The following is a 27,157-nucleotide window of genomic DNA, read 5'->3' as shown; positions in this document are numbered from 1 at the left end:
ATTATGAAGGACAAACAGAATAAAAATGCCTGGATAAAATGATGTTGTTTATTTGTATTTGATGTTGGTGTGAGGCATAGGAGTGAGGAAGGAAAACAGCAGAGGCCAACAGCTGAGAGAGGCGGGTAGCATGAGAGTCATAGGTGAAAGGAATGCAGGAGGAGAGGGATGAGTGGGGAGAAGCGGCCTGTGATTGGATAAATGGGAAGACAGGAACACTGTCAAGGGAAAGGTGCGATCCTATTTTTACACTTCTCCTTTTGGGAGCCCCTACTCTCCTCATGTATCTATCATAATGACAGAAACCCCCAAACTCACCTGCGTCCCCTTTTCCGCCCCTCTCACTTTATCTCCTTCCCTGCAGCTTTAGTTTAGCCCACATTTTGTTTAGTGTTTTTTTTTTTTTTTTTTTATTTCATGTTTTATTGAATGCAAGCCTGTCTAATGGGAATGAATTATCGCTGTGTGATCTACAAGGCTCGCACATTGAAATTGCTTATCGACTAAAGATAACTATTTGGAGCATGCACAATTCATTCAGACAATGAGTGCACACAAATTTGCACTCCCGGTGCGTACAGTTCTCCTCTCCACAGCTGAATTCTCTTTTCACAGGTGGTGTGTTGGTCTTGTGTTTTCTAGAACAGCTACTTTGACCACAGTTGGTGAAACAAACGCTTTGTAATCTGCTCTGAATTTATACACCCATATTGCACTTTGATCCCATGAAAATACATATAACAGCACCAAAGCAGATTACATGTTCGCGTGGAGAAATCTTGTGCAGCCACGAGAGAAAACTTTTCCTTGCGCTTTGACTGATTATTATGCATGCTTTCATGTGGAGAAGTGAGCCACACAGGCGTTTTATTTGGTTGTGCTGTGCTGTTTACTTAGCCATGACAGGTTTGTTGCAGCAATGCTTGTGTGTACGCTCTTGGTTGGAGTCTGATTAAAATCCCAATGGAGAGATTTATCATCTTTAGAGGGCAGAAAATACAAAATTACAAGCACATCAATTATTCTGTTTGATCTTGTACTCTGTGTCTCGGGCTTCTTTATCCTGCGAATCCATGCCTTTATTTACTCATCTCTCCCCAGGCCCACCATTTCTGTGATGTTGGGGGGTCATTTGTCTCCATGTTATAGCTGTCCTATCGCTTGCTTGTCCTATGTGACTCCTCCAAACTCCGCTTCTCATTATCAGCCCAATACTTCCACTTCTGAATGGTATTTGTGGGATTTATTTTTCCCTGTATTGGTGCTTACTTCTATATCTCCCTTCAAGGATATGTTGAGTTATTTTGTAATTGCTGCTGCATGTCAGATGGTCCTGTGTAGGCGATTTTTTCTCTCTCTAAATACAATGGAACCTCTATTTTCTTCATTAATCCGTTACAAAAGATCCAACAAAAAACAAATAAATTGTTCACATAAGAACTAATTTAAATCCAATTAATGCGTTGCAGACACCCAGAAATATGAACAAAAAACACACTTTATAGGGAATAGTTACTGTATAGTTTTACATGCAGAAAACAAAAGCAAAATACATATAAATGAATGAAATGGATGAATGAACATTTAAGATAATGTTTTTACCTTTAGTGAAGACTTGTTGGTGAACACGGTGATGAGTGGAGGGAGCAGGGGAGGGCAGGTGACGAAAGAGCCACGCTGTTTCACTGTAGTCCGTTACAAACATATTGTTCAGGAATGGACGGCTAGAGCTGTTCAATGGCTCACTTGAACTTTATTGGAAACCTCAGCAGCAGGTCCAATCATCATTACACACACTGGCCCGGTTCTCTGTGTGCAATGTATCTCCCTTTAACCGTTCCCTGTTCACTACCTTTACATTACGATCCTATTGTAACTGACGCTACCTTCGTCCTTTGTGATGAGTTCTTCCTTGAACTTAATAGTCTTTCTCACCCTCTTTATCAACGCTCTGGCACTTGCTACTTTTTTTTTTTTCATCAGCGCATGGAGCAGTGCTTGAAAAGGGGAAGGAAGGAGACAGATATAGAGTTGTTCAATGTTCTGTGTGTGTTCTATGAAGAGATAAACCACACAGACACACACTCATAATAAAGATGATTAAAGGAGTCTGTCTCTGTCAGTGTCTCAACTCTTTTCACAGAGGCTGAGTCACCAATGCATGGATGCTATGTTTTGGAAACTGTTTAGCAATACGATAACCAAAACAGTGTGCAAAAACCATGACATGTGTGGCAATACTTTCCGTTGCAAAACGAATCCGAGGGTGTACAAAAACTGACATTTTTAATGACATTCATGATATTTTTTGTTCGCAGAGTGTAGAAATGTATTGATTTGATGGGGGGGGACTGGTTGGGATTTTCCACAACCAACATTTGACAACATCTGATTCATCTCGTGTCAGTTATTTTTCAAAATCAGTTGAGATCTTGCAATGAAAAAGTAAAAGAAATGAATAAAAACATGTGTTTTTGTTCATCTGGTGTCTGGGATCAGTCAGTTTCACCATGAGTCTTGTTTTGGCACAGAAATGTTATCTTTACAAGTTTGAAGGGGATTGATTAGCAATTGTGGACAGTAGGGCTCTGACAAGGACCATGCGTCTAATGATCTAACATTCCACCTCAGCTTTTCAGCCTTCTCGTGTTCGAGGTTTTTTTTTCTTTTCATTTTTGTTTTTAATCAATAAGGTTGTTACTTTGTCAAAGAAATACAATCGTTGACGAGTTTGTGAAGGCATATGAAAGAAAAGTACAAACCTGCAGGGTTCAAATGAATGAAATGAGAACTTCAACCAATCCAGCGTTTGGATGCCGTACAGTGGGCCTCATATGTTGCTCTATGGCAGGGGTAGGGAACCTATGGCTCGGGAGCCAGATGTGGCTCTTTTGGTGGTTGCATCTGGCTCTCTGGCTTTAACACAATAAAATGTTTTTGTTGTAATTTTATTTGACAGAAATCACAGGGTTAAAAATAACATTCAAAATATAAAACTTCTTTATGCACTTTAATCCATGCATCCATTTTCTACCGCAAGCACAGAAGTCACATTAATGGTAAGAAGTATTTTACAGTATTTATTATTGGTTAGCTTTAATATAACAACGTTATTAAAAATAATAATTCGGAGACTTATTATGCTCTAAAATTGTTGGTCATGCTTAATAACACACATTTAGTTGTATATGGCTCTCACAGAAATACATTTTTAAAAATGTGGCTTTCTTGGCTCTCTTGGCAAAAAAGGTTCCCGACCCCTGCTCTATGGGGTTGTGGGGGCTATAATGAAAGAAATAGTGTGTCTACCCCCGTGACCCTAATGAGAATAAGCGGCATAGGAAACGGATGGATGGAATTCCAAAGGGAGTGTGCTTGAACAATGATGTAAATAACAAACCACACAGACCCCTGCTAGGCAAATCGGTGCCACGGTGCCTCTCAGTGCTTCACACAAGAGGAAGAGTAGGCCATAACCTTCTCTCACTCTTTGTTACCTTGCCAAATCCCGTATTTTGGCATGTGTATGTGCTGTTCACTCGTGTCAAGCAGTAAAATGACCGTGACGACAAGAAGTATTCTTTTTTTTCTATTTGGACTTGTACTTTAGTGTGTTGCGGTAAAAAAAAAAAAGGAAAAATGTGAATTTTTGAACCGCATCAATACTTAGAGGAAGCACTCAACCTCCCACTCCTCAAAATCCAGCTTCTGTCCCCCTTTTTGCTTTTTAAATTAGGTATTACATACGTCCTCCACTGCTCCCACGGTTCAGCCATCCATGCATTTAGCTCAGGGAACCCAAAGATTTCAATGATATCAGCCTGGCACAGAATTATGCCCACAATCAGCTGCTTGGAACATGCAGCTGCATCAATATGCCGCATGCTGCATACTTTTCTCAGAAAATATTCCACCACCGATATCTTTCTAAGAGAAAATAATTTCTCCCCCTTTTTGTCTCGTATACTCTGCCATTAAGCGCATGTGCCAATCTTTGTTTTGCATTGTAGTTAAATTCAACAGTGTGAGAATGCTCCAATGTCACTTTTGGGATGGAAAACATCTGGTAAATGGTCACATTTCGCTTTCAAAGCTGATCAAGCCTATACCTGACGTGTGCCTCAGTCTGCGTGTGTATGTGTGCGTGTGCACAAACCTTGGCACGCCCCCGCCCCCCAGTGTGCCTCCCAAAGTCCTGTCTCTGAAGAGCTATGACCATTAAGCAGCTGTTCGCTGCTAAAGCTGCACGCACACACAAAAATGAGGGAACAGGGAGAATGCAAATGAGTCTTAGTATGCGCCAAAACTTCTCCAGAGGGATGCACTGTTTGGGTCCGAGGCATAGAGAATTGAATATCTGTGATGGCATGTGCACTACTGTTGCAGCTAGGTCAGACTTCCCTATAATTTAGAGCAGAGAAGCTCCTCCTGAATATCAAATGGTCTTCTGGTAAATACATTTTCTCTAAAGTGAAAAGCAGAGGCCAGCATATAATCCATTTTATTGTTTGTATACTAGTATCAACTCTTCTGAAGCATGTTTGAAGCCAGTTTGAAGCATGCCTGATATAATAATATGCAACAATTTTACTGACGGTGTGTGCGTGTTCACCAAGCAAGGTAATTAGTCTAAGGATGGTACTCTTTGTGTAGCTGTCCATGGTTACTAGACCCAGTCTTGAAGGTCAGAGGAGGACAAGGCAGTTATTGTTTTTCTTTTCCCTCCTTCAAAAGCAAGCAATTTCTCTGTTGATCAGCAGAGGTTTTTATTATATGGGTTGAGTCTATAAAATCAATCACTGAACAACTATTTGAGAGGGTAAAAAAAGTGTTTGTGTTCTTTTGAGAGCGTGGTTTTCAAGCTCAATTGTGTTGGCCTGATCTGAATTAATTCAGTGTTTCTCTCTCCTCGCAGAAATGTGATTATTATACGGAGTCAGCGCGCTGGTAATGAGAATATATGGTGAAATGTATGAAACTATCGAGGTTATTCTTTTCAGCGCCCTAGTTTGTTTTTCCTCAACTCAGGCTTTATATAAAGCCAACATCAGTCATCCTTTGCCGTGCTGATGAAAGAAATGTGTGATTTTTGTGTTATTTTAATGCATGCATAAGGGGCTTGTGGGTGTACTGCTTGTGCTCCCTCCCTAATCAGAGCTTAACCTTATTAATCACATGAGTGTGCTGAGGGTGGCCCTGGTGACACTCACACACAGGCTTGTGTAGACACTCACGTGCATGCACAGGCAGAGGCATGTCACTCTGTTATTAGTTAATAGCTCATTAGCACAAGGTGATTAATTACTCTGGCTGGGGCGTGGGGAGGATGAGGATGGAGGAGGAAAGGAAAAGGACTTTGCAGGCAACCGGGGAGAAAAGTTCTGAAGGGTGGTGGAGGCTTCCTCTTCCAATGCTTTCACCTCTATTGATTGTGCATTTTGAACACCACTGTATGGGCCATGCAAGGGTGTGTGTGTATGTGTGTGTGTGTGTGTGTGTGCTGTAGATACATAGGAGGAGGCATTTTGCTTTGCTGTGTGTATTCCTCTCTCACGGGGATCAGCTGTAAAGGTTAACTAGTCTTTTCTTAAGCTTTCAGGCTCATGACAAATGACCATGTTCAACCCAAGGGGGCACCTTACAGCACACCTTCCCTTTTCCTCTCCCTCCCTCACTCTCTTGCTCTTCTCCTCCATGTTTCAGTTCAGGAGGCAGGTGAAGGGGAGAAATAAGAGATGGGGCATTAGAACAAGCAAAGCTGAGAGGACATAGGGGAAAGAGAAAAAAATATCACTGGGGAAGTTTTTAAGGCATAATATATATGTAAAAACTGCAGGCTGTTTCTGCCCAGTGTCTTTCTTATGGTGGAGTCACGAACACTGACCTTAACTGAGGCAGGTGAGTCCTGCAGTTCTTTGGATGTTGTTGTGTGGTCTTGTGCGACCTCTTGGATGAGTCGTCACTGCGCTGTTGGGGTAATTTTGGTCGGCGGGCCACTCCTGGAAAGGTCCACCACTGTTCCATGTTTTTGCCATTTGTGGATAATGGCTCTCACTGTGGTTTGCTGGAGTCCCAAAGCTTTAGAAATGGCTTTATAACCTTTTTCACACTGATAGTTCTCAATTAATCTCAGTTAAGTTATGTTTTAATGGGGGGGCAATCACTTTTTCACACAGGGTCATGTAGCTTTGAATTTTTTTTCTCCCTTAAAAACAAAAAGTTAGATTTAAAAACTGCATTTTGTGTTCAGTTTTGCTGTCACTGACTAATATTTAAATTTGTTTGATGATCTTTATATAAATAAATAAATAAATACATTTATTTATACAGTTTTGTGAAATTGTTTCTGGGCTGATTTTTTTGCTTGGAGCTGCGGGCTAAAATTTGGGTACGAGCTGCAAGTTAACGGCAGGCATAGCTGAGGACATCTATGTTGGGGCTTCTGTCAATGCAGCGCTAGCATTAGCTAGAATTAGCAGTGCGCCAGCTAGTCATCAACACATGAGTAAAACATGCGTACATTATAGAAATCTAATTGATCTTATTTATTGTGTATTCTGTATAACGATGACGTGAACAACATCAAATTAAAAGCATGAAATGCATACAGATACAAACTGGATTTTTTTCCAAAGAGGTTGTGTACAACAAATATTCACATTAGCACTCAATAAGGTCATCAAATTTTACCTTGATGCATTCTCACGTAGTATCAGCATTTGGGAGCAAATATGAAATGAAAGAAAAAGGGTGACAATACAGTATAATAGTCCATCTGTCATGATCGGTGCTCTCGCTCTGCTGCCGCCTGTCTGCCTTGTGTCGAAGTGCATGCTGTCCTGCAGAGGCGGAGCTGTCGGCACACACCTGCAGCCAATTAGTCTGGACCTTCTTAAGCTGGTTGAAGGCAGCTGTTCAGTGCCAGATTGTTCCTTTGTTCATCACCGGCGACCTGTGCCTACGTGCCGTGTGTTTCCCATGTTTGTTAGCTTTCTGGTCGCACTACCTACCGTGTTGTGAGTGTTTTTCCTGCTTGGCTACTTCCAGCACTGATCTTGTTTTTGTGTGCATCAGCTAATGCGAGTACCTTGGTTTTCAGCAGCGATTTCCATTTCACCTAAAGTGTGTTATGTTCTTGCAGCACTTTTTGCTAGCACTTTTTCTGTGGCTTCGCCCTGTATTTTTTATTCTCGGACTGTTGAGTTTGCCTTTTTCCTCTGCGGAGGTCATTTTTTGTATGAAACCTTTTTTCACTACCGTTGTGTTCTTCTCTGCATCTTGGGGTCCAACTACCTGAACACACCAGCGTGTGACACCATCTGTGTGAATTTTTGAGATGAATAAAGTATCTATTTGTGCAGCGTGTGAGAAGCGGAGAAGGTGCGTTCAAGGACAGTCAAGCAGGGACAAATCGCCGCTCGCATTAAACATTCAAAAACGTGGGGATTTCTAACTGTTAATTATTTTTGAATCCACCATCCACCAGTACGAGCCTGGACTTTTCTTTTCAGACAGATTGTGTACCGAACAAATATGCACATTAGCACTCAATAAGGTAATCAAATCTTACCTTGATGCATTCTCACATGGTATCAGAATTTGGAATCAACTGTGAGGTGAAAGAAAAACGGTAAAAATACAGTATAGTTGTGGTAGTACTGTGCAGCGTGGGACAAAGTTAGAAGATGCGTTCAAGGACTATCAAAGTGGGACAAAATGCCGCTCACATTAAACATGCAAAAACAGTGGGATTTCTAATTGTATATTATTTTTTGGAATAAAATAAAACATAAAATTGTATGTAGTTATCATTACTTACGTTACTTTTTAGAGATAAAAACTTTTTTCATCTGCGATTAAATGTGATTATGAGTTAACTATGGGCAACGTGTGATTAACGTAATTAGACAGCCATAAGATATAGATATATACAGTATATATATATATATATATATATATATATATATATATATATATGAATGTTTGATTGAACACAGTCCATTCCAGAACATGGGTCATCTTATGATTTCTTGATTTCGTCATTGATAATAATGTAAATCTAATAGGTTCCAGGTTCACAATGTCAACCTTTTACAGTATTAACTACATGTGCAATGGTCAGGGTCCGATTTAGGTTGGAGCCGGTGGGTGACAAGGCCCATAAAAAGCCTCTGTGTTCCTTTTAAGTGGGGATGCAGCGGTATGCGGCACAATATCGGACCGTTCGATCCGCCTTGCATGTGACAACCTGTCCTGATGGACCGCGTTTTTTGGGGGGTTTTTTGCACTGTGTGTGTCTGTGTGCGTGCGTATACCTGAGCAGGCCTGCGAATAGCCCTCCGTGTGATGTAATGTCCCATTTCCCATACTGCGCATAGTTCAAGTGAGGGACAGTCGGCCTAAAGGCAAACAAAAAGGCAAGGCATTTAGCGAACTTGGAATAGGAGAGCTAGGTGACAACAGTTGCTTCCCCTGCCAGGTCTCATGCTTTGGGATGTTCCGGAGGAACTCGTCAGTGACGGTGCTCGTCGTGCCCCGCGCTTCCTAGCCCCGTCCTCGAGGTGCGGTGCACTTGTTTTTGAACACCTCCTGTGAAATGCATAAATAGACAAAGATGAGGACATAAATTGAACGCAGTGTGCAGCATAATAAATAAAGATGAGAACGGTTCTTCATACTGCAACCTCAGGTAATAAGGAATTTTACTAAAAAATTAAATAATCATCACCCTGTTCCAACTCTTAGTGTTGCACTTGCACCTTCTTAAAAATAAACACTACATTATTGGCCCACAGCTTGTTCTTTATTGGCCCGAGGCTTATTCTAAAAATAAAACTTGATATTCATGAGCTATATCATTATGTATTACACTCATTTGCCGATGCTCATTTGCTTATGCACAAAAAACGTACCAAAACTGAAGCAAAATTGTTGCCCAGAAACCAAGCTACCGTACTGTTGGTTACCTGCACTGTTGCTCTGCGAATGTCTACCGAAACTTGGTACCATAATGGCACCATTGCAGGATGTAAACACTAGTAATCAGGCTGAAAAAAACGTCATGTTAGTAACTCCATTTTGCTCAATCCGTACGCGACTCTTGCATGTCGGATTAACTGGAAAACATAGTTACACTTAACAGTAGTCTAGCGTCGCCAGAATTGTATGTCAGTAATCAATTTCTGCACAAATTGTGTGGAGTGTATGCACTTAAGGCCGCACGGTGGTCTAATGGTTAGCATGTTGGCCAACACAGTAACAGCCTGGGTTCGATTCTCCCCTGGGCATTTCTGTGTGGAGTTTGCATGTTCTCCCGGTGCGTGCGTGGGTTTTCTCCGGGTACTCCGGTTTCCTCCCACACCCAAAAACATGCATATTAGGTTAATTGGCGACTCTAAATTGTCCATAGGTATGAACATGAGTGTGAATGGTTGTTTGTCTATATGTGCCCTGCGATTGGCTTGCGTCCAGTCCAGGGTGTACCCCACCTGTCGCTGGGATAGGCTCCAGCATGCCCCCGCGACCCTGAAGAGGAGAAGTGGTATAGAAAATGGATGGATGGATGGATGGTATGTACTTAATGTACTGTCAAATCATTTTTTTTCTTTTTAACACGCCCTGTTTTGTGAAATGCTGATGGTTTTGCTGTGATAATTATGTTATGATATGTTATTAGAGTCAGATTTGATAGTGGTGACTTTATTAGTTAGTTAAAATGTTATTTATATTATTGAAGTACTTCAATTACGATTCCGTACAACTTGCATGTCACAAAATTCCATAAAAATAAAAAGGCATTGCTTTTGGAGAAAATTTTTATGCTTATTTGTTTTTTAAGTACCGGTTTGGGCACTTTTAAAGCAAGGGTGCTGTTTCCAAAGTACTGATTAGGCATAGTTAATATGCAAACGATACACAACCCTACTTTCTATATGTAGGTTCTTTTATACATTGACAACATTAACAACATTCTATATGATATCAAGTAATAATAATTTAATATAATTATTGTAGTATATTATTAATATACAATATATTATTATATATTACTATATTTGTTTGTATAATAATAACAATGATAATCTAAAATATTGCATTTTTCGTGTAACATGTCATGTGGTATGGCACATATAAGAAACATGTGCTGTAACTGCAGAAGGCTGCCCGAAAGTAGGTGGCGGGAGAAGCCTAACTCTCTAGCTCGCATGCCCACATACATCGCAGGTTATAGGGATATGTGCTGGTGGAATGATGCAGGATGGCAATGATGAATACCCTGCTGGAAACAGAAATTGTATCACTCTGCATTCACATGCATGCACATGTGCAGGGCTCATGAGAGTGGATGTGCGCATGTGTGTATGATAGAGTATTACAAGGTGTTGTCAAGAAAGCAATTTGTTTCTGTCTCGGATGAGTTTTTCATCATGACAAATTGATGTAAACCTCATCTGAAAATCCAGCACCTCCCCCTATGCCCCCGCCGAGACTACCTGGGCGCCACTTTATTAGGATGAAGTCATAGCTGCAATCCCCCCCCCACACACACCTTCTGCACCCCTCCCCTGGCCCCGCCTCTGCTGTAAATCCAGTTTCGACACCTGTGTATACGAGTGTGTATATAAAAGGGGAAGAACTGGATGTGTGCACAGCAGTCCTGATCCCCGCATATGTATGGGTGAACATGCACGTACGTGCAGACACATACAAGCCCACCTATGCGCGCGGCAGGGTGCTGCGGAGGATGATGTCTGAGGATGTCACATGAAGAGGTTGAAAATGAGGCTAACAATGGCCCTCAGCAGCCGTGGCACAGAGGTTGGCATTTGACTGTTCCAACTTTTCATATTGCTCACACATACACACACACACGCAAACACACACTTTTACTTGGGTGAATTCTACAGATATAGACTCGCTGTTCAAAGTGGGTGACTATTGTTCTCTCTCAGTCTTCAGTCACTGTCCTCCAAAAGGTCTGTGTCATTTTTCTTCATACTCATGGTTATTATCCACAAATCACGGACAAACTGACATGCCATGCATACCAGTATGCGCTATTTGGGTTTTGCAAAGGATTATGCAAATTAGTTAGAATGCATAATGTCTGAATAAGTGTTGAGTCAGACATGTTGCTCAATATGTTACATTACTTTTCGTTATAATTATGATAACCAGAGGTTACAAGAGCATGTTGCTTGAAATGGAGCAATATGTCTGCCCTCTGCTGGGCAACATGAAGACCTCCACTTATTGGTAGCATGAAGTGTTGCGTCCTAACACTGTTAAGGCCACATTTTATTGATCTAACATTGTCGTTTTTTGTTTTTGATTTTCTAGTGTGTGCTTTGGCTGACATTTTGTGTTTTGGATGGTTTTGGGGATGTGGGTACATCTTGCCATGTGAAATCCGACATAATGCTGGATTTATCTCTGCAGTGTCCTCCTACCTGCTTGATGTTTTTGTTTCCTTGCTGATCCTTTCCTTCAGTCTTCTGCCACATCCTTTCTGCTTTGCCTATGTGTTTTCTCTCTAAAGCACGTACGTCATCCATTTAATTCACCCATATCCTCAGAATCACCTCCTCCTCACCCTTCACCCAAAGGCTACATCCCTCTACTGTTTTGGTGTCTCATCCTTACCTCTTTCTCCATCCCTTCGGCTCACTCGTTAGCTCTCACAATCGTGCTTCCTCCCTCTGCTGCTCACTACATCGGAGAGAAAGGAAGAGAGAGAGTGTGGGAGAGAGGGAGGTGGGAGTGTGTGTGCGATGAGTCTGCTCTCAGTCTCAGCCGTGGCCAGATGGAGGATGGAACCACAGCCACATCTCGTCTTTTCTTCTGCTCTGCCTGCCACAGGCTGAAAGGCTCTCTCTTTTTCACTCCCAGTGTCTCCTCATCCATCCAGTCCCCCCCCGTGCCTGCCTTGACCTTGGTGTGTGTGAGGGATTGAGCAAGGACAAGACGCAACGGGGGTAGACAAAAAGACTGGGATGGCAGCAAAGAGCTCCGTGCTCATCATTTTTGCCTGAAGCGTGTTGGTGTGCGGCGTGTCTCTCTGCAGTGCAACAGCTACACGTGTGTGTTAGTGTCTTGGTCCACACACTGCATGAGTGTGTGCTCATTGAGAGATCCTCTTCCATATCTCTCTTGCACAGCGCTTTAGCGCTCAGCAAGTGGACTGTGCTTCTCAAAGCTTGGCTTAACACTGACAAAGAGGAAAGAGAATAGAAGAACTGCTAAAGGACAGACTGCCTTCAGGAGGAACTTTGACAGTGCAGGAAAACAGGGTACAACAAACATTGAGAAAGAGGAAAAGGGCTCTCCAAAGGAAGCAGAGAGCAGAGAAGTGGAGGAAAGGACAGAGGGTTAATCAGAAAGCGATACAAGTGTAGAGCGATGCATCACTCAGGCAACACAGGAAGAACAAAGACCCTCTCTCATGAGACAGGTAAGACCCACGGACACTTGTCTCTATACGGTAGTCTCATGCTATTGTGCTGTGGGGTCTCAGGAACAATGGAGCATGGATGTCACTTGACCAATGTGCCGCTGTGCAAACCTCAAAGTCGTCTCAACTGATGTGCTTTAGACTGGGATGAACTATTGCTTGCCTGTTGGAGTGTGTGAGTGAGCATTATGTGTGTGTGTGTACATTCCGGGGATCAAACGGCATACATTAGAACTGAACTTGGCTTTGATGTGCGCTCTAAGTTCTGACTGACATCTGTGAATGTCGGTATGTGTGTATGTGCGTGTGTGTTTGTGGTCAATAATTCGAAGTCGTCGGCGAGTTGTGTGTGTGTGTGTGTGTGTGTGTGTGTGTATGTGCACTTTTGTGCCCCCCAGCTTTCTGGTGATCACCTTTGAGTTGGTGGTAATTATAGTGAGTGACAGGTAGCTGATGGCAAGAAAAGTACGCCGCTGCTTTCACTTGAATGTATAATTCATGCATGTGTGAACCTCAGTGTATGCAAGGTTACTTTTTTATTTGCCTTTGTAATTCAAGACTGCTAAAATAATTGGTTATTATCGTGTGGATTAATTTGGAAAAGTGAAATCTGGCTGCAAACTCTGGATGCAGGTAACTTTTGGTGTCTGTGTGGGTATTTCTGTTCCTAATGGTGATCAACTGCATTGTTGCCGTGAGGTGATAACTTGAACTCTTCTGGATAATCAAATGATTCTCTCAGACACTCTCAGCATGGCACAGACCCTCTCAGCAGCTCTGACACATCTGCCGCCTTCCTATCTGACAAACATTATGAATAAAAGCCTCTCTCACATGCACACTAGCACAACAACATACACACATCTGTTACAGAGATTCAGCCCAGCAATGGATGAATGTGCCTTTATAATTGCCTCTGCAAGAGGACATGATTGGCATGGTAGACCAAGGAATTAGCCTGTGGTTTCCATGGTGACTAATTAGGCGGGTTCTGACTGGGCACTCTATGAAGACAGACGACAGATCAGTGGTTCACTTCCTGATTTGCTGAGTGGGTGGTCCTCTTGGCTCGCAAGATGCCCCCGTCGACACTGGTTACCACACTCATATCCAAATGTCACCAATGTATTAGGTAAATTAAATTACGCTCATGCTCCCTTTTTACATTTAGTGTAAATCAAGACAGATGGATGGACCACCCCTGTTCGTGATGATAAACAGATCAGACATGTATGCATACTGAAGCTGGATGAGTAGGTGTGCGCGGGCCATGAGAGAGAGAAATAGGTGTGATTGGGTCCATCTGTGGCAGGAAAAAAAAAAAAGGAAAGAAAGAGTGTGTGTGACACAGACGGTGCTCCATCTGCGGACACCTGCCCTTCCTCCAGGCTGCCGTCCCCTTGCTGCCACACAAGGCCAACAAGATGTGTGCGTGATGCCTAGGTGTGTGTTTGTGTGTGTTCTTGCGAAGAGTACATGGGCTTTCATTGAGGTTTAATTTGGCTTAAACTTAAGCATTCATTGTCATTTTACTTTGGCATAAAAGTGCTTAAGTTTATTGTCGCAATTTAAACAATTAAAATGTGGTGCTTCATTTGGAATCTCATTTAAGGTAGTAATTCAGTAAACAAATTGCTAGACCTCGACAAAAATAAAGCACAAATTGATGCTGAGCAATTGTAGGGAGAGAGGACTTCCATCCAGTTGTCCATCCTGCCCTTTCCTCTCACTCAGCCAGGCACCAGCTCCACCTAATGGCCTCTGAAGGTATTGTGACTGTACGCACACACATCCGGTGTGTCTCAGAGACTTGACATGCTGACACAATGTGATTTTTTAAATAATATCTCACAGTTCCACCACTAAGATAATGTATGCATTTTTTGGAAGGGATGCGCCTATCAGGAAACACCCGCCTGGATGGGGAAGTAAAGTAATGCTCGAGGGTAGGAAACACAGAGTAGCAAAAAAACTAGGAAACGAGCATGTCACGGCTAAGCAAATAAGCATGTGCGCGCCCAGATGGTAATAAAGTTTTCTGTTACAAGACGAATAGCTTGTGCACACACACACCCACACACACACACATAAGCACAATGTCATTATGCAGAGTATTGGGCCATGAGTTGTTAAAAGGCGAAGCTGACTCGAAAGTGAGCAGCGACAGTCATCGACAAAGGCCACTCTCTTGTACTCTTTTCGCTTTGCGCCTCTTTACTCCGTCCATCTGTCTCTGTCTGCTCCACTCCCTCTCCGTCTGTGTTTCCACCTACTTTGGCCTCTTCACTGACTCGGCTTTCCTCTCCACCCACTGCTCTTCTCCTTCTTCCTCCATTCCTCCATCCCAGCTCATGCTTTTCTTTTTCATTTTAATTCCTGCACTGTGCTTTACTTGAGGAAAATGAGCACCCCATCCTCCCCAGCCCCCATGCTTTCAGTTTAGCCGACATGTGAGGTTGATTCGTCCTCAATCACAGTGAAAGCATTTGTTCCTCTTCACCGCTGGAGACAGATTATGTATTTCACTCCTTTTCCTCTTGTTGCCTTTTTTTTTTCACCCCTTCCATCACATATTTTGTCCTCCCCACTCAAGGTCAACTGGAAGATTGCTTTCAGCCCCCTGTGTCCTTCCTAGACGCACCGCACTTTATTGTGTGCAGGCCTATCAGCACCTATGCATTTGTCTATAATACATACAACTTGACAGCTTTGTGTGCGCGTGCGTGCGTGTGCGTGTGTGTGCGCGTGTGTGTGTTTGTGTGCACAGTTGAAATCTTCATCATCATTTTTGCATGTCCAATCTGTCCGGTCTCTCATTGGGTGAGCATGTGGGAGGTTTTGCATCATGCTGATGAAAATGCAGTCAGCCAGCAAGTCAATCTTATGTTTGCAGTAGAATAAAAATGACATTGATAGGGTGAACACAGGTGACATTATAACAGGTTATTTATTTTTTAACTGGTCAGACATGTCGAAAGCTGCACATTGTCTCCTCATGTGCTCCTGCGATGCATTTTCCATAGTTAATGTTTAATATGTTTATCACTGAGTGTGTGTGTGTGTGTGTGTTTTCGTATGGACGTGTGGTGGTTTTAATTTTCACAGTGGTGATTTGGGTGAGTAAAGGACTGGCAGACTAACTGATTTTTGTCAGTGTGTGTGTGTGCGTGTGTGTGTGTGTGTGTCCAGCGAGGTGGCCGATTTCATGCTTCACCACGCTGGCTGTTCATCCATGTGTGCCATCTGCATGTGGCGCTGCCATGTGTGTCACCTATCCTCTAACACATCCCACTCCTCCCGTGCCTTGAAGCACCCCTCCATCCGCGACTGACACCATCTAACCATTTTCTTCACTCTCAACATGTGAATGCGAAGAGTCAAGCATTCACACTGTTCCTAAAAAGCTACTAAAAAGCTCAATGCTAAACGTTTTAACAGCAGGTAATGGCACTGCCACTTCTCAGTGCATTCAACCTCAGTCAGAGAATAAGCAACTCATTCTAGAATAGGATGATTTTTTTTTCAGACAAAACACATATTTGTGTGGAAGTATTGTCCTTTTCCACGCGGTGATCAAAGGTAAAGCTGCAGCAATGATGTCATGGCATCAGAAAATTACAAAGCATGCAATCATATTGCTTTGATGTCATCCTTCTGCTGCACGAAGCCCAAAGGGGGCATAGTTTTATGCTAACAGGGGATTGCTGAACTGTGCTCGGTTAAATTTAGTAGTAATAAAATTAGCAGCACACAAAATAATCCTGTTAACCCCAGGTGGGTAAATTTGTGTTGATACATAACTAATGCATATCAGTATAGCATTATAAAAAAATATATATATTGACATTCCACACAAACCAGTGTTTGGCGAAAATGTGCAAGTAATTGATACGCTCATAAAAAAGTCTATTTTTAACACATGGCACGGTCCTACCCCTCCAAACCCTCATGCCAGCTTTGCTACCCCTCATACGTCAGATCAACATCTGAAATAAAAGTGACTGTTGTAATTATTATATTAGATTTAGCTCCAGAACTCCTCTTTTCAATTGTCATTGTTCACTAGTGACAGAATCTAACATGCTGAATGCACAATCTAGGTCGAAGCCCTAAATATGCCTCACAGACGTATTAATCGCAAGTAAAGTAAAACATGTATTGGTACTCAGCATTAATGAATGTTAACATAGATCAGGGGTGTCAAACTCAATCGCACAGGGGGCCAAAAGTCAAACCTCCTTTAGGTTGTCGGCTGAATTACCCGCCACCCCACGCCCCAACTTTGTATCTTTCTTATTATTTATTCTGAAATGTTCAATACTTGTATATTTCTGCATATTGAACGTATTAGAAACCTTAACACCTTCTTGTCCTTATGACCAACATAATGGGCGAATGAAGCACACTCATATGCATCATCAGTGCACACACACAGATGCTTTATTGAAGCTGCCCCAATAATCCAGGCTGAAAAAATAGTAGTTAGTATGGTCAAATTTTGAAAAAATCTCTCATTAACACTGACGAATCAGTAAGTAAGGAGTCAACACACCTTTTACATCGGTCCCTTGCGTGTGCAGTGGCGGAATTGGAACATACAATATAATGCATCCCTCTGGCTGCGTTTTCAGATTGGGACAAAATGTGCCTGTGTCTTACATTTTTTTTTAAAACTTCACTCATGTGGATGGGAATTGTGCATTTTTTCATGTCTGTTCATTTGTGATTGAGATAGTCTGAGGTTATATGACTTTGGTTATTTTGCCGTGGTTGATTGGCCACCTCTTTGTCATTCTCTCAATGTCTGCGCAAATGCTACAGTATTTTTATATAAACACAAAAACATCACAGTCCGCAAGATGTGTAATTTGGAAGAGTTTGCCTCTGTGGGATGGACAGATTACACATTTCCCAGCATGCTTTGCTGTAGTTAAAATGATGACTTTTGACTGTCTTTATGGTTATGGTTTCATTTATTTCAAACATGCATACAGTTGACATCGAGTGCTTTATGTTTCAATTCACAATTCCACATGTCCGAAAAGGAGTAGGAAGATCTTATTTAATCCTACCCCCTCATCCTTATCACATCGCTATTATCATTACTATTTTTTTTTTAGCAAAAAACAAACAAAGCAAACAAAAAAGTTGGTTTTTTTTCCACTTCCTACCGTCTTTCGTGTTGTACTATGAGTGTCATTTAATGTAGGGTTCCTCCTTCTAACTGCATGGCTCTTTCTTGTGGCTTGTATCCTGCATTTTCCTTGTTGTCATGGTAATATGTTCTTTAATATGTACCCAGATCTGTGATATCTTTGACAACAAGCACTCTTGCTTCTGGTGCTCCAAGTCTTTGTATCTTTCCCGGCTTCCTCAAGTCTTATGCTTTCTTGGCGATTTCAGTATTGCGTTTTGTACGATTCTTGTTCATGTAGACGTTTGTACCTATCAGCTTCTCTCTCTGTTTCAGCAGCGCAGGTTTGAATTCCCTGTTGATGAACCTAATGCTGAGGGTGTGGTATTGTTTTTGCCATATACTGTAGTGGGATGCAAATATCGATGGTGTTGATATCCACATCCTTGGATTGTAGGAAGTTGGCAATCTGTTGCTTTGTTGAAGGAACATCAAGTCCATCTGGTTTCGTCTGTTTTGTCCTGCTCTATCGTTTGACCTGGGTGTAATTCGGTCTATCGCTTATATTTCTCATTTGCTCAGTGATATTTTCCTTTGCTTCTTTCCCTTCCTCAAGAGTGGTGCACAAGGCAGCATCATCCTCCAATAGTGCCTTGATATCATCCTGAAAAATGTTGATATCATTGCATAATGCTCTTTTTTCTTCTATAGGGTTTTAACCTCCTTGAGAGCAGGGCATAAGGCAGCATTATCTTCCAATAATGCCTTGATTTCATCTTGTAGAACCCTGACACCGTTACATAATGCTCTATTTTCTTCTATCAGGTTTTTTGCTTCATTAAGAGCAGTGTGCAAGGCAGCATTGTCTTCCAATAATACCTTCATATCATCCTGCAGAACCTTGCATAATGCTCTATTTTCTTCCATAGGGTTTTTAATGTCCTTAAGAGCAGTGCACAAGGCAGCATTTTCATCTTGCAACTCCTCGCTTTCCTCTCTTAATGCCTTGGTATCCTTGCTCAGTACTCTTTTTTTTCCTCCATAAGGTTTCTGACATCATTATGGACCTCCAAGATCATGTCGATGAGGCTGTCGTTCTGCGTTTGTCCACGTTTAATCTGTGATTGCAGATTCTTAATTTCTTGCTTTGTTTGTGCTTGCAGACACCTAAATCCTCGCTCTGTTTGTGCTGCACTTGTATCTCCTACATCTTCTTCTTCAAGGCGTGTAATAATATCAGATTATTGCTGTCGGGAGGTGGGGGAAGACTTCTCATTCATCTTTTTCTCAAGGTTGTGAAAAAAGACCCAATTATTGCATTTGAGATGTTTTTCCAAATCTGAATCTGATAGTACATTTGAGGCGTCATCCTCATCCTTCGACAGCCAGACTGACCCTATTTCTGATTTGGAATCCATATTTCCAGGGCCGGTATCATTTTGCTTTGTGTTTGGCTTTGTTGCTAGGCAACCGCTTTGAACTTCAGCAGTTTGCCAGTTCGCTTGACTTGAAAGCACCAAAATAGATCAAATTTCTAGTATCTTCAGCAGAGCTCTTGCCATGTACGTCTTTTCCAGTCAACAAGGAAAAAAAAACACCGAAACACCTCTTTAAAGTGTTATTTTGTACAGACACAGTGTTGTAGTTAAAGTGCTCCCGTTTTTAATCGTGTACAGTTACATTATTTTGACTTTTGGTCTGCATCTGGCACCCTTATTAAGAAGAATGTTTGTGAATGTTGTACCATACACAATATTGTTTCCAGGTTTAATATTTAAATGCCAGAGGAGTAGTTTATACCGGAGGAATCACGTCAATTTATTACGGCAATCGCTGTAAGCACTTTGTTTGATCAGGTCCGCGAGGCGTGCCAACTCAATGCTATTTTCCAAACAGTTCCGCGGGCAACTATGGTGCATTCAAGGGCTGCCGAACAAAGTGTAAATCTCAACACTTGATGAGAAAACATGATCATAACATCAATGAAACATAAAGATAAAAATTGGGTGATTTTTTTTTTTTTAAACTGTGGTACATTTGTGCTGTACATTATCACATATTTATAAATTATTAGAGACTTGGGGCGAATGAAATGTATGCAATGAAATGTAACAGCCTATTTTAATCGAAAAAAATGAATAAATAAATACAACTTTTGACCTTAAATCCGCAAATTTGCAGGGCCGTGAATGCTCAATTGCGAACGTGCATGGGTCCATTGCATTTGTGTCATCACTCGAAGTCAGACACCTGCTACTATAACCCATTTTTGATGTTTTAATGAAATACAATTAAGTGTTTATTTATTTATATTTGTATTTATTTTTCAAGTGACACTACTATTACTGCAATTCCTTCTGTTCCCACTATGAGTGTTGTCTCTTAGCCCTTCTGGCCCTAGTCTTGGTTACAGTATGTCCAATGTTTTTTACTTTTAGCGGGCAGTTCAACCATACTGCTTGCTAATGGAGGAACTCCTGAATGTCTGCATGCCTATGGTGTTAAACCTGGTCAGAACAGAAATAAAATCGGGGCATATTTTTCCGAAAAATGTAGGTTGAACCCCAAATTGCAAACAATTTGGAGAAACTGGCTTTTTTGGCGGTTTCTCTATTTCTTTCCTGTGGCAGTTTTGCTCAGCATTCACACACAAAAAAGACAACTGCAATTTTCATAAGGTATCACAGTTACTTTAAGTCATTCCAACTACTTTGCACTGCACAGTACAAAGACAGCAGTCATTTTTGTTCTCATTTTAATGTCTTCTAAGCAGGAAACCATCATACACTCAATCACAGTAACAGTAACTTGCAGTCTTATCCCATTTGTTAGCCATGCAACACTAACACTCCAAGTGATCGATCTATGCTACAGCTAACTGTGTGATGGATGAAAGTGTCACAGTTACAGTCATGCCCAAGTGACAAACTGATCCCAGTCTTTGTGCTGGAAAGGAGTTTCTGTCTTAGAAGTGCCATTGTTCATCCATGTAGACTTATTATACCTTCTGGGTTTAGACATGACAGCAGTGACTCATTGACTCATCACGACATTGTTTGTAAACTTGAAACCCAAATAACCGTTGCACGTCCCATTCTTCTTATTATCTAACATTCCCCTGCTATCATCGCCTCGCTGCTGCTGCTGCTGCTACCTCCACACCTTCTCAACACTTCCCTTCCTCTTTAATATCCTTCTCCCCAAAGCACTGACTCCATGCAGCTTCCTTAACTCTTCACCCCTTCTTTTGTTCTCTCTGTGGCGTCTTTCCCCCTTTCCACTCTCACGAAAGCTCTCCTTCTTTGTGATTAACATTAAAAAGGAGGAGAGCCTTCCTGTCTCCAGCCACAGACTGAGTCACTCCACGCCGCCAGCTAGTGGTTCCCTCGCTGGCTGTCACCGCACCACACATGTGAGACCAATTCTAAGAGACAGGCTGAGGACAGCAGCTCAGATGGTAGAGAGTTGCATCACGGCAGCGTTACAAAGCCGTTCTCCCCCTTGATGTCGCTACCTCAAGGTAGTTTGCTGTTTTACTTTTGAAGCCAAAAAACAGGGCAAGTATAGGATTTTTTTTTTATTCCAAGAGCACACACACACAGGAAATTTCAGGGGGCCCTGTCACAGCTACCGTACATGGTTTGCTTTATTGTACCTAAAGCATTTCTTCATCGCGACTCTGCTCAGTTTTTTAAACATTTTGTTGTCTGTGTCTTTTGTTCACACCACACACACACACACACACACACGCAACCACACAAATGTTACATATTACCAGGCCATGGCTACGAGATGTACAGTATGTGCAGCAGACTAGGTTTGGCAATTATTTACATATTGCTTGATATCAGTACCAAATCGGTACTTTTAAAAAAAACAATGCTCGATTCAGTATTTTAAAAATGGAAAATGCCCTTTTATACACTGCTGGTCAAAAGTTTTAGAACATTTCAATTTCTCTGGAGGAAAAACCTACATTTTCAAGTGTTAAGATGGTCTCTTCCATTGTTAATTCCCTTTTTTCTTGCCATTTTTGTTGCAACAAATTACTTTCTCCAGTACAATGCTGTTGAACTGATACTCACGAGGGTATAGTACCACAGTGTGTTCCGGACACTGTTTTTATACAGACAGAGGAGGTAGTAAGTACTCCAGAACCTGTAGGAATTAGTTGCACCAACTGCCAAGGATTGATCAACTCCCATTTCTGCAGAACAGCTTTAAATTGTTGACCCATTTTGTGGTCCCTGAAACAGGCCTTTTTGTATCATTCTGAAATACACATGATTTTCAGGTTTGGGGAACCTTACCTTTTTTAAACCTCCGGCACTTCACCACTTACCCTTTGTATCATTTCATGCTATTCATTGGACTTGAACGACTTGAATTTCAATAAATAACTGGAAAAATTGGGGTGTTCCAAAACTTTTGACCGATAGTGTATCTACGAAGTTTAACAGATTCACAGTATAAATACTTGAATGATATACATATAATTATAACAACGTACAGTCATCACTTGTCATTCTCATAATTATCACAGCAAATTCAGCAGCAATACAGAACAAAATATTTGCAAAATATCACAGTACTTTATGTGCATACATTCCGCACAAATCGAGCAGAAATTAATAACTGATACACAATTCTGGCAATGTGCTCTGATATCATGTTCATGTTCAGAATTAGGGTGTTTGTGAATGCACCTCACTCATCATTGGTGGATAATAAGGAAGTGTTGCGTTGGTGTGGATAGTGACAGAGACGCGTGCATGTGCAGGTTTACAGTGTTGGAACTGCATTTAAATTGTGCCCATCATCCACAATCCTTCTTATTTCTTATTTCTGTGTGTTCTAAATATATAAAAACAGCTAAACAGACGCAGCTATGAATTCACGTAATGGGAGGCACCTACAAGTATTCTGCCTATAAAGCCTTCTGAAAAAAAGGCTTCTACTTCTCCAAAAATGCTCAATTTCAATATAATGTGTCATGCATATTAACCAAGCTACAGCAATATTGTTATTCTTATTATTATCATTACCATTGTCACACTGAAGAACTATGTTACTGGTGTAGTGATACCTGCAGCGACTCGCTTCAACACACGCTCGTGCTTACAACGCCTCAGGCCACTACCGAAAGGTAACTTTTTTTTAAAAAGTACAGTTTTCCTTTTAGGTTGGCAATACAATTTAAAAAGAGCGTCGGACACTGTGTGTCTCTTCGGGGAGGTTGCATTACTTACAAGACGTTCTTTGCACAATACGACCTTCAAGCACTTGTTGCAGGTGGCTGTGTCTGCATTCATTTAGCACCGAAATAAGGCACCCATAGGTACCGTTTATGTCAATACAGAGTATGGCTACGCATCCCTACAGTAGTTATGTGGCTGTGACCTTGCTGAAAGAAAACTTTGTCATGATGTGCTTTGGGGCATGTGTTAAATTGGTCAGCCCCTATAGGTGAGATGGGCCAAAGAGGCAGTGAAATGATTCCATCGATCATTTAAACAATGACGCAGAGCACATTTATCTCACACTGTGTGCCTGTTGGACTTGCTCTGTCTCCTTCTCAGTCTTTGTCTCGCACATTGACACACATTGTGACTCTCAGCGTTTGTTTCACTAATGCATTCTGATGGATGTCTGAAAGTGTGTTGGTGTGTGTGTGTGTGCTCACATGCACGCATTTGCTTTCAGCCTGATGCAGCAGTGATGGCACTGGCCAAATGCCAGCTCCATTTGCGTTGTGAAGCCTGGCCGTAGATTGCTATTGATCAACTATGGCCACTATTCATAGGCTATTCAACAACACACGCTCACACACACATGCGAGAACATCACTGCAGAAAAATCCTGAAATAAAATGGACCATAAATGCTGACATTTTTACTGTAAGTTTGTTAAGTTGTATCTGAATAAACGAGAAGTAATTTTGTAAGTTGCATAACTTTGCTAAAAGAAAATCTGTATTTTTTTTGGCTTATTTCCCTCTGCATTAATTTTGGCCTTGGATAACAGGTCAACTTACAGATTTGGGTTTTAGGCAAACCGCGTCCATGTAAGAATGGACCCCATGTGTGCTTATTAATTTAATAAAAACACCCACGCTCAGAGAAGGCTCCTATTCACCTCCTGGTCTTTTTATAACATCTTCCACCGTTTCCATCGTCTCTCTCTCCTCTCACCTCATTTCTTTTGCTCGCAAGAGAGCAGACACACATAATATAAAGTGTCTTAAGTTTCTTTTCTTGCCCCGATTTTATCTTAACTGAGCTTCCACAAGAGACCTTCACAATAAAGCAATGAATGTAGATTCATGATAACGTGCCCTTAATAACCATGTGGCACACATGTACGCTTGTGCAACCCCTCTGTGTGTCCGTGTGTGTGTCTGTGTGTGTCAACATGATGAAGGGATTAGGGATATACAGTAATGCGGCAGGATCCAACAGGTATACCCTCACTTTTTCTGCAGAGACGAGGCTCGAGATGCAGGTTGTTGGAGGGAATGTAGACAGAAAACGATATAAAGAGGCTTTAAGCAAACCAACAGACTGTTTTCCAAAAAAAGAGGATTTTGAACACAGAGTAATGGCCTGTGTATTTGGGAAAAAGAGTAACATGTTTGAAACAGTCAGGATTTTCTCACCTAAACTATTTTGAGATCATGCAGTTTTGCTTTTTAGTTAAAAAAAAAAAAAACCCCGTGCAGCGTGTCTGCAGTCTGTCCGTGATTGATGATGATGTGGAGTGTCATGCACTTAGAAGTGTTAAAATCCCCAAATCCTTTTATATTAATAAATGTTAATAAATGTATTACAGTACTACAGTAATACCTTGCCACTTCACACTTCACGCTTCACTCTTCACTCTTAGACAGTTTCTCTAAACAATATCAATTAATAAATCATGCTGCTTCATGGTCAGATATGGCCTATTATTAGTTTACAAAAAAGCATATTTAAGAACACTGGGCCTCATTCACGAACATCTTCTTAAAAGTCTTCTTAAGAAGTGTACTTAAGAAGGCGCGGGTTGGAAACTGCGCCGCATTCACGACACGTTCTTAAGTAGGGATAATCGTTCGCACCGGTGTTCTTAGGTTGATGAATGCCAACTGCGATGCCCGTGCATGTGAGCCCTAATTTGCATAGGTCACCGCCTATTATTTCCCATACTAGGTAAAAAATGTGCCGTGCGCAACAGGCAGCTGGAGGCGGAGATGGCAACGCGCAAGAGCAAGACTGAGGAGCAGCTGCACAACAAACGAAAGAAAAACTTCAATTCTACAGAAATAGAGGTGCTTTTACAAGGAGTGACCGAACACAAGACCACCTTATTTTCACGTGTATCCACCGGTCATCAGGCCATCCAAAAAGAGTGGGCATGGAGCACCATTGCAGGAAACATAAATGCCGTTTCCACGGAGAAACGCACCACCGCAGAGGTTAAAAAGAAATGTTTTGACTTAAAATAGAGTCCAAAAAAAGATTGGACTGCACCGGAGGGATCTGGAGGAAACGGGAGGTGGGCCATCAATCAGAAACCAAACCATTTTGGAAACTCTAGAAAATATTTACACAATCATGATGGAAAAATAAAGTCAAAATACATAGTTTGTGTGTGACAATTTATTTTTTCTGTGGTTACATTTGATTAGACGCTGCCTAATTAATACAGCAGCCCCGTGCTCTGGCTCAAGACGTGGCTGGGGGCGCATGTCGTTATCTGGGGGTGCTCCGTGCGCAATAGGCACACCACGTTTCATTGCGATGTTATTCTAATGATCCTGAACACCTGCATGAACAGAGAGGGAAGCCTGAAGCGGGACATCAAATATTCGTGACTTTCAGCAAATAAATCTACATGGTCCCTATACATTCTCTCTCTGTGCAGCGCACGTCCAGTCAGCCTTTTTTTTTTTTTTTGATGAATTGGGATTTGAATATATATTTATCGATGGAGTATATTTTAGTTATTTTAATGATAAATAATTGTTGGGATATTTTATTTGCACTACATTTTTTGGGATCAGGTTGCAAAATCCATCATGAGGGCGATTGCGCATTGAAAGTGCAAGCTTTGCTTGTGCGTAAGAGTCCTCCTCAGCGTTCGTAGAATTTGTTCTTAGATCTAAGAACTGTGAGTTAAGAACACGTTTTGTGAATGCCAAAAATCTTTGTAAGAAGGCTTTAAGAACACATTTGTGCGTAAGAACGTTTCGTGAATGAGGCCCATTGTATGTATGTTTTTGCCTAAATGAAGCATTTCAAGCATAAAAATGGCTAAATGAACTAAAATTTGAATGCATTCAGAAGATGCATTCAAAGACGTTATATGTAGTATTCTACACTAGGTGCCAGTAATGTTACTAGAATTTTCGGTGAGACACACAAGCACCAGACTTGATCATCGGAACAACAGACTTATATTGCAGGTTTGAATGATCTCACAACAGAAACAATAATCTCTAACATGGGCTACTGTGCGGCCATAACCCATGTCAAGCCAAAACTCAACTCTGAACCCCCGACCTCGCTTCCTGTCCGCATCCCCAATGCACACGAGCATGAGTCTTATTTATATCTTAAATTGCTTATTTTATTTATTATGTTTACTATATTGGGTAATTCGAGTGTAAAGGTGACTATAGGGGTGTTATTTCATATCTAGAGGGCTCTAACAAGATTAAAAACCGTACCTAGTAGATCGTAAACAAGTTTTCTATGCTCTAACTACGAAAATGTCCCATTTATAAATAAGGAATCATATTTCCCGGAAATTCACGTATCACAGTCAGGTCTGGATTATTATTATGTATATACACTTTATATAATTTATATGCGTAAACACAAATATATTGTAAATATATATTTGTATGTTATTATTGTATTATTACATTATTAAATTATAATATTATTTCTCACTAACAAGGTCTTGAAAAAGTGTTTGAGGAAAGGAAAAGACGGACTACTGCATAGAAATAAGGTGGAGACCAATTGACATGAGGAAAGGAGGGAAGAAGAAGACAAAAGAGGAGCTGAAATATAAAGGAGGAATAGAAACAATGGTAGAGGATAATAAGTTTGTCCTTTTCATGTGTTGCAACACATTTTCAGATGTGCTAATGGCAACAAATCCTTCCTGCACCCTTTTCTATTTGTTTATTTGTGTCAAAAAAGCAGTTGCTCTCTAATGCCGCTAATTGCACTCATGGCTGTTCAAGTATAGCAACAAATATTCAAACGTAATGAGTTGAGTCAATGCCATTTCACTGCTTCACTGTTGAAAATGTTGTTTTTTTTTTATTATTATTTGTATTATTCAATTTAGAGCAACACACTGCTTCAAGGCCTCCACGGCCTTAGCTCACCAAGTTGCATTAAGCAAAAATAAATGGGCAATGTGAGCAAAAGAGCCTGTGTTTCTATTAAAAACAGGGCAGCAACCGGGGGTGTTGTTTGTTATCAGTGATAACTTTTTTAAATGATTTAGTAATTATGGCGACCAGTCCAGGGTGTACCTTGCCTCTAACCCAAAGTCAGCTGGGATAGGCTCCAGCATAC

The 27,157-nt window shown here is 41.3% G+C and overlaps 1 protein-coding gene across 16 annotated transcripts in view; it reads left to right on the top strand.

The window, feature by feature from the left end:
- Window positions 1–27,157, top strand: part of tenm2a (teneurin transmembrane protein 2a) — a 296,346-nt gene that overhangs the window by 127,524 nt on the left and 141,665 nt on the right. Inside the window, exon 1 of one of the 16 annotated variants that reach the window (XM_054791393.1) lies at window positions 11,442–12,451. The exons of 14 other annotated variants lie outside the window; for them this stretch is intronic. In XM_054791393.1, the coding sequence (XP_054647368.1) occupies window positions 12,400–12,451 (52 nt within the window). In that variant the 5' untranslated portion in view covers window positions 11,442–12,399. Of the gene's footprint in view, window positions 1–11,441; window positions 12,452–27,157 lie in introns of those variants that run through there. One more of the 16 variants, XM_054791394.1, reaches the window with a different exon arrangement.

Source organism: Dunckerocampus dactyliophorus, chromosome 11 (assembly GCF_027744805.1).
Source record: "Dunckerocampus dactyliophorus isolate RoL2022-P2 chromosome 11, RoL_Ddac_1.1, whole genome shotgun sequence".
Taxonomy (NCBI): domain Eukaryota; kingdom Metazoa; phylum Chordata; class Actinopteri; order Syngnathiformes; family Syngnathidae; genus Dunckerocampus; species Dunckerocampus dactyliophorus.
The sequence above is the reverse complement of the archived record's forward strand: the minus strand, read 5'-3'. Positions and strand labels throughout refer to the sequence as shown.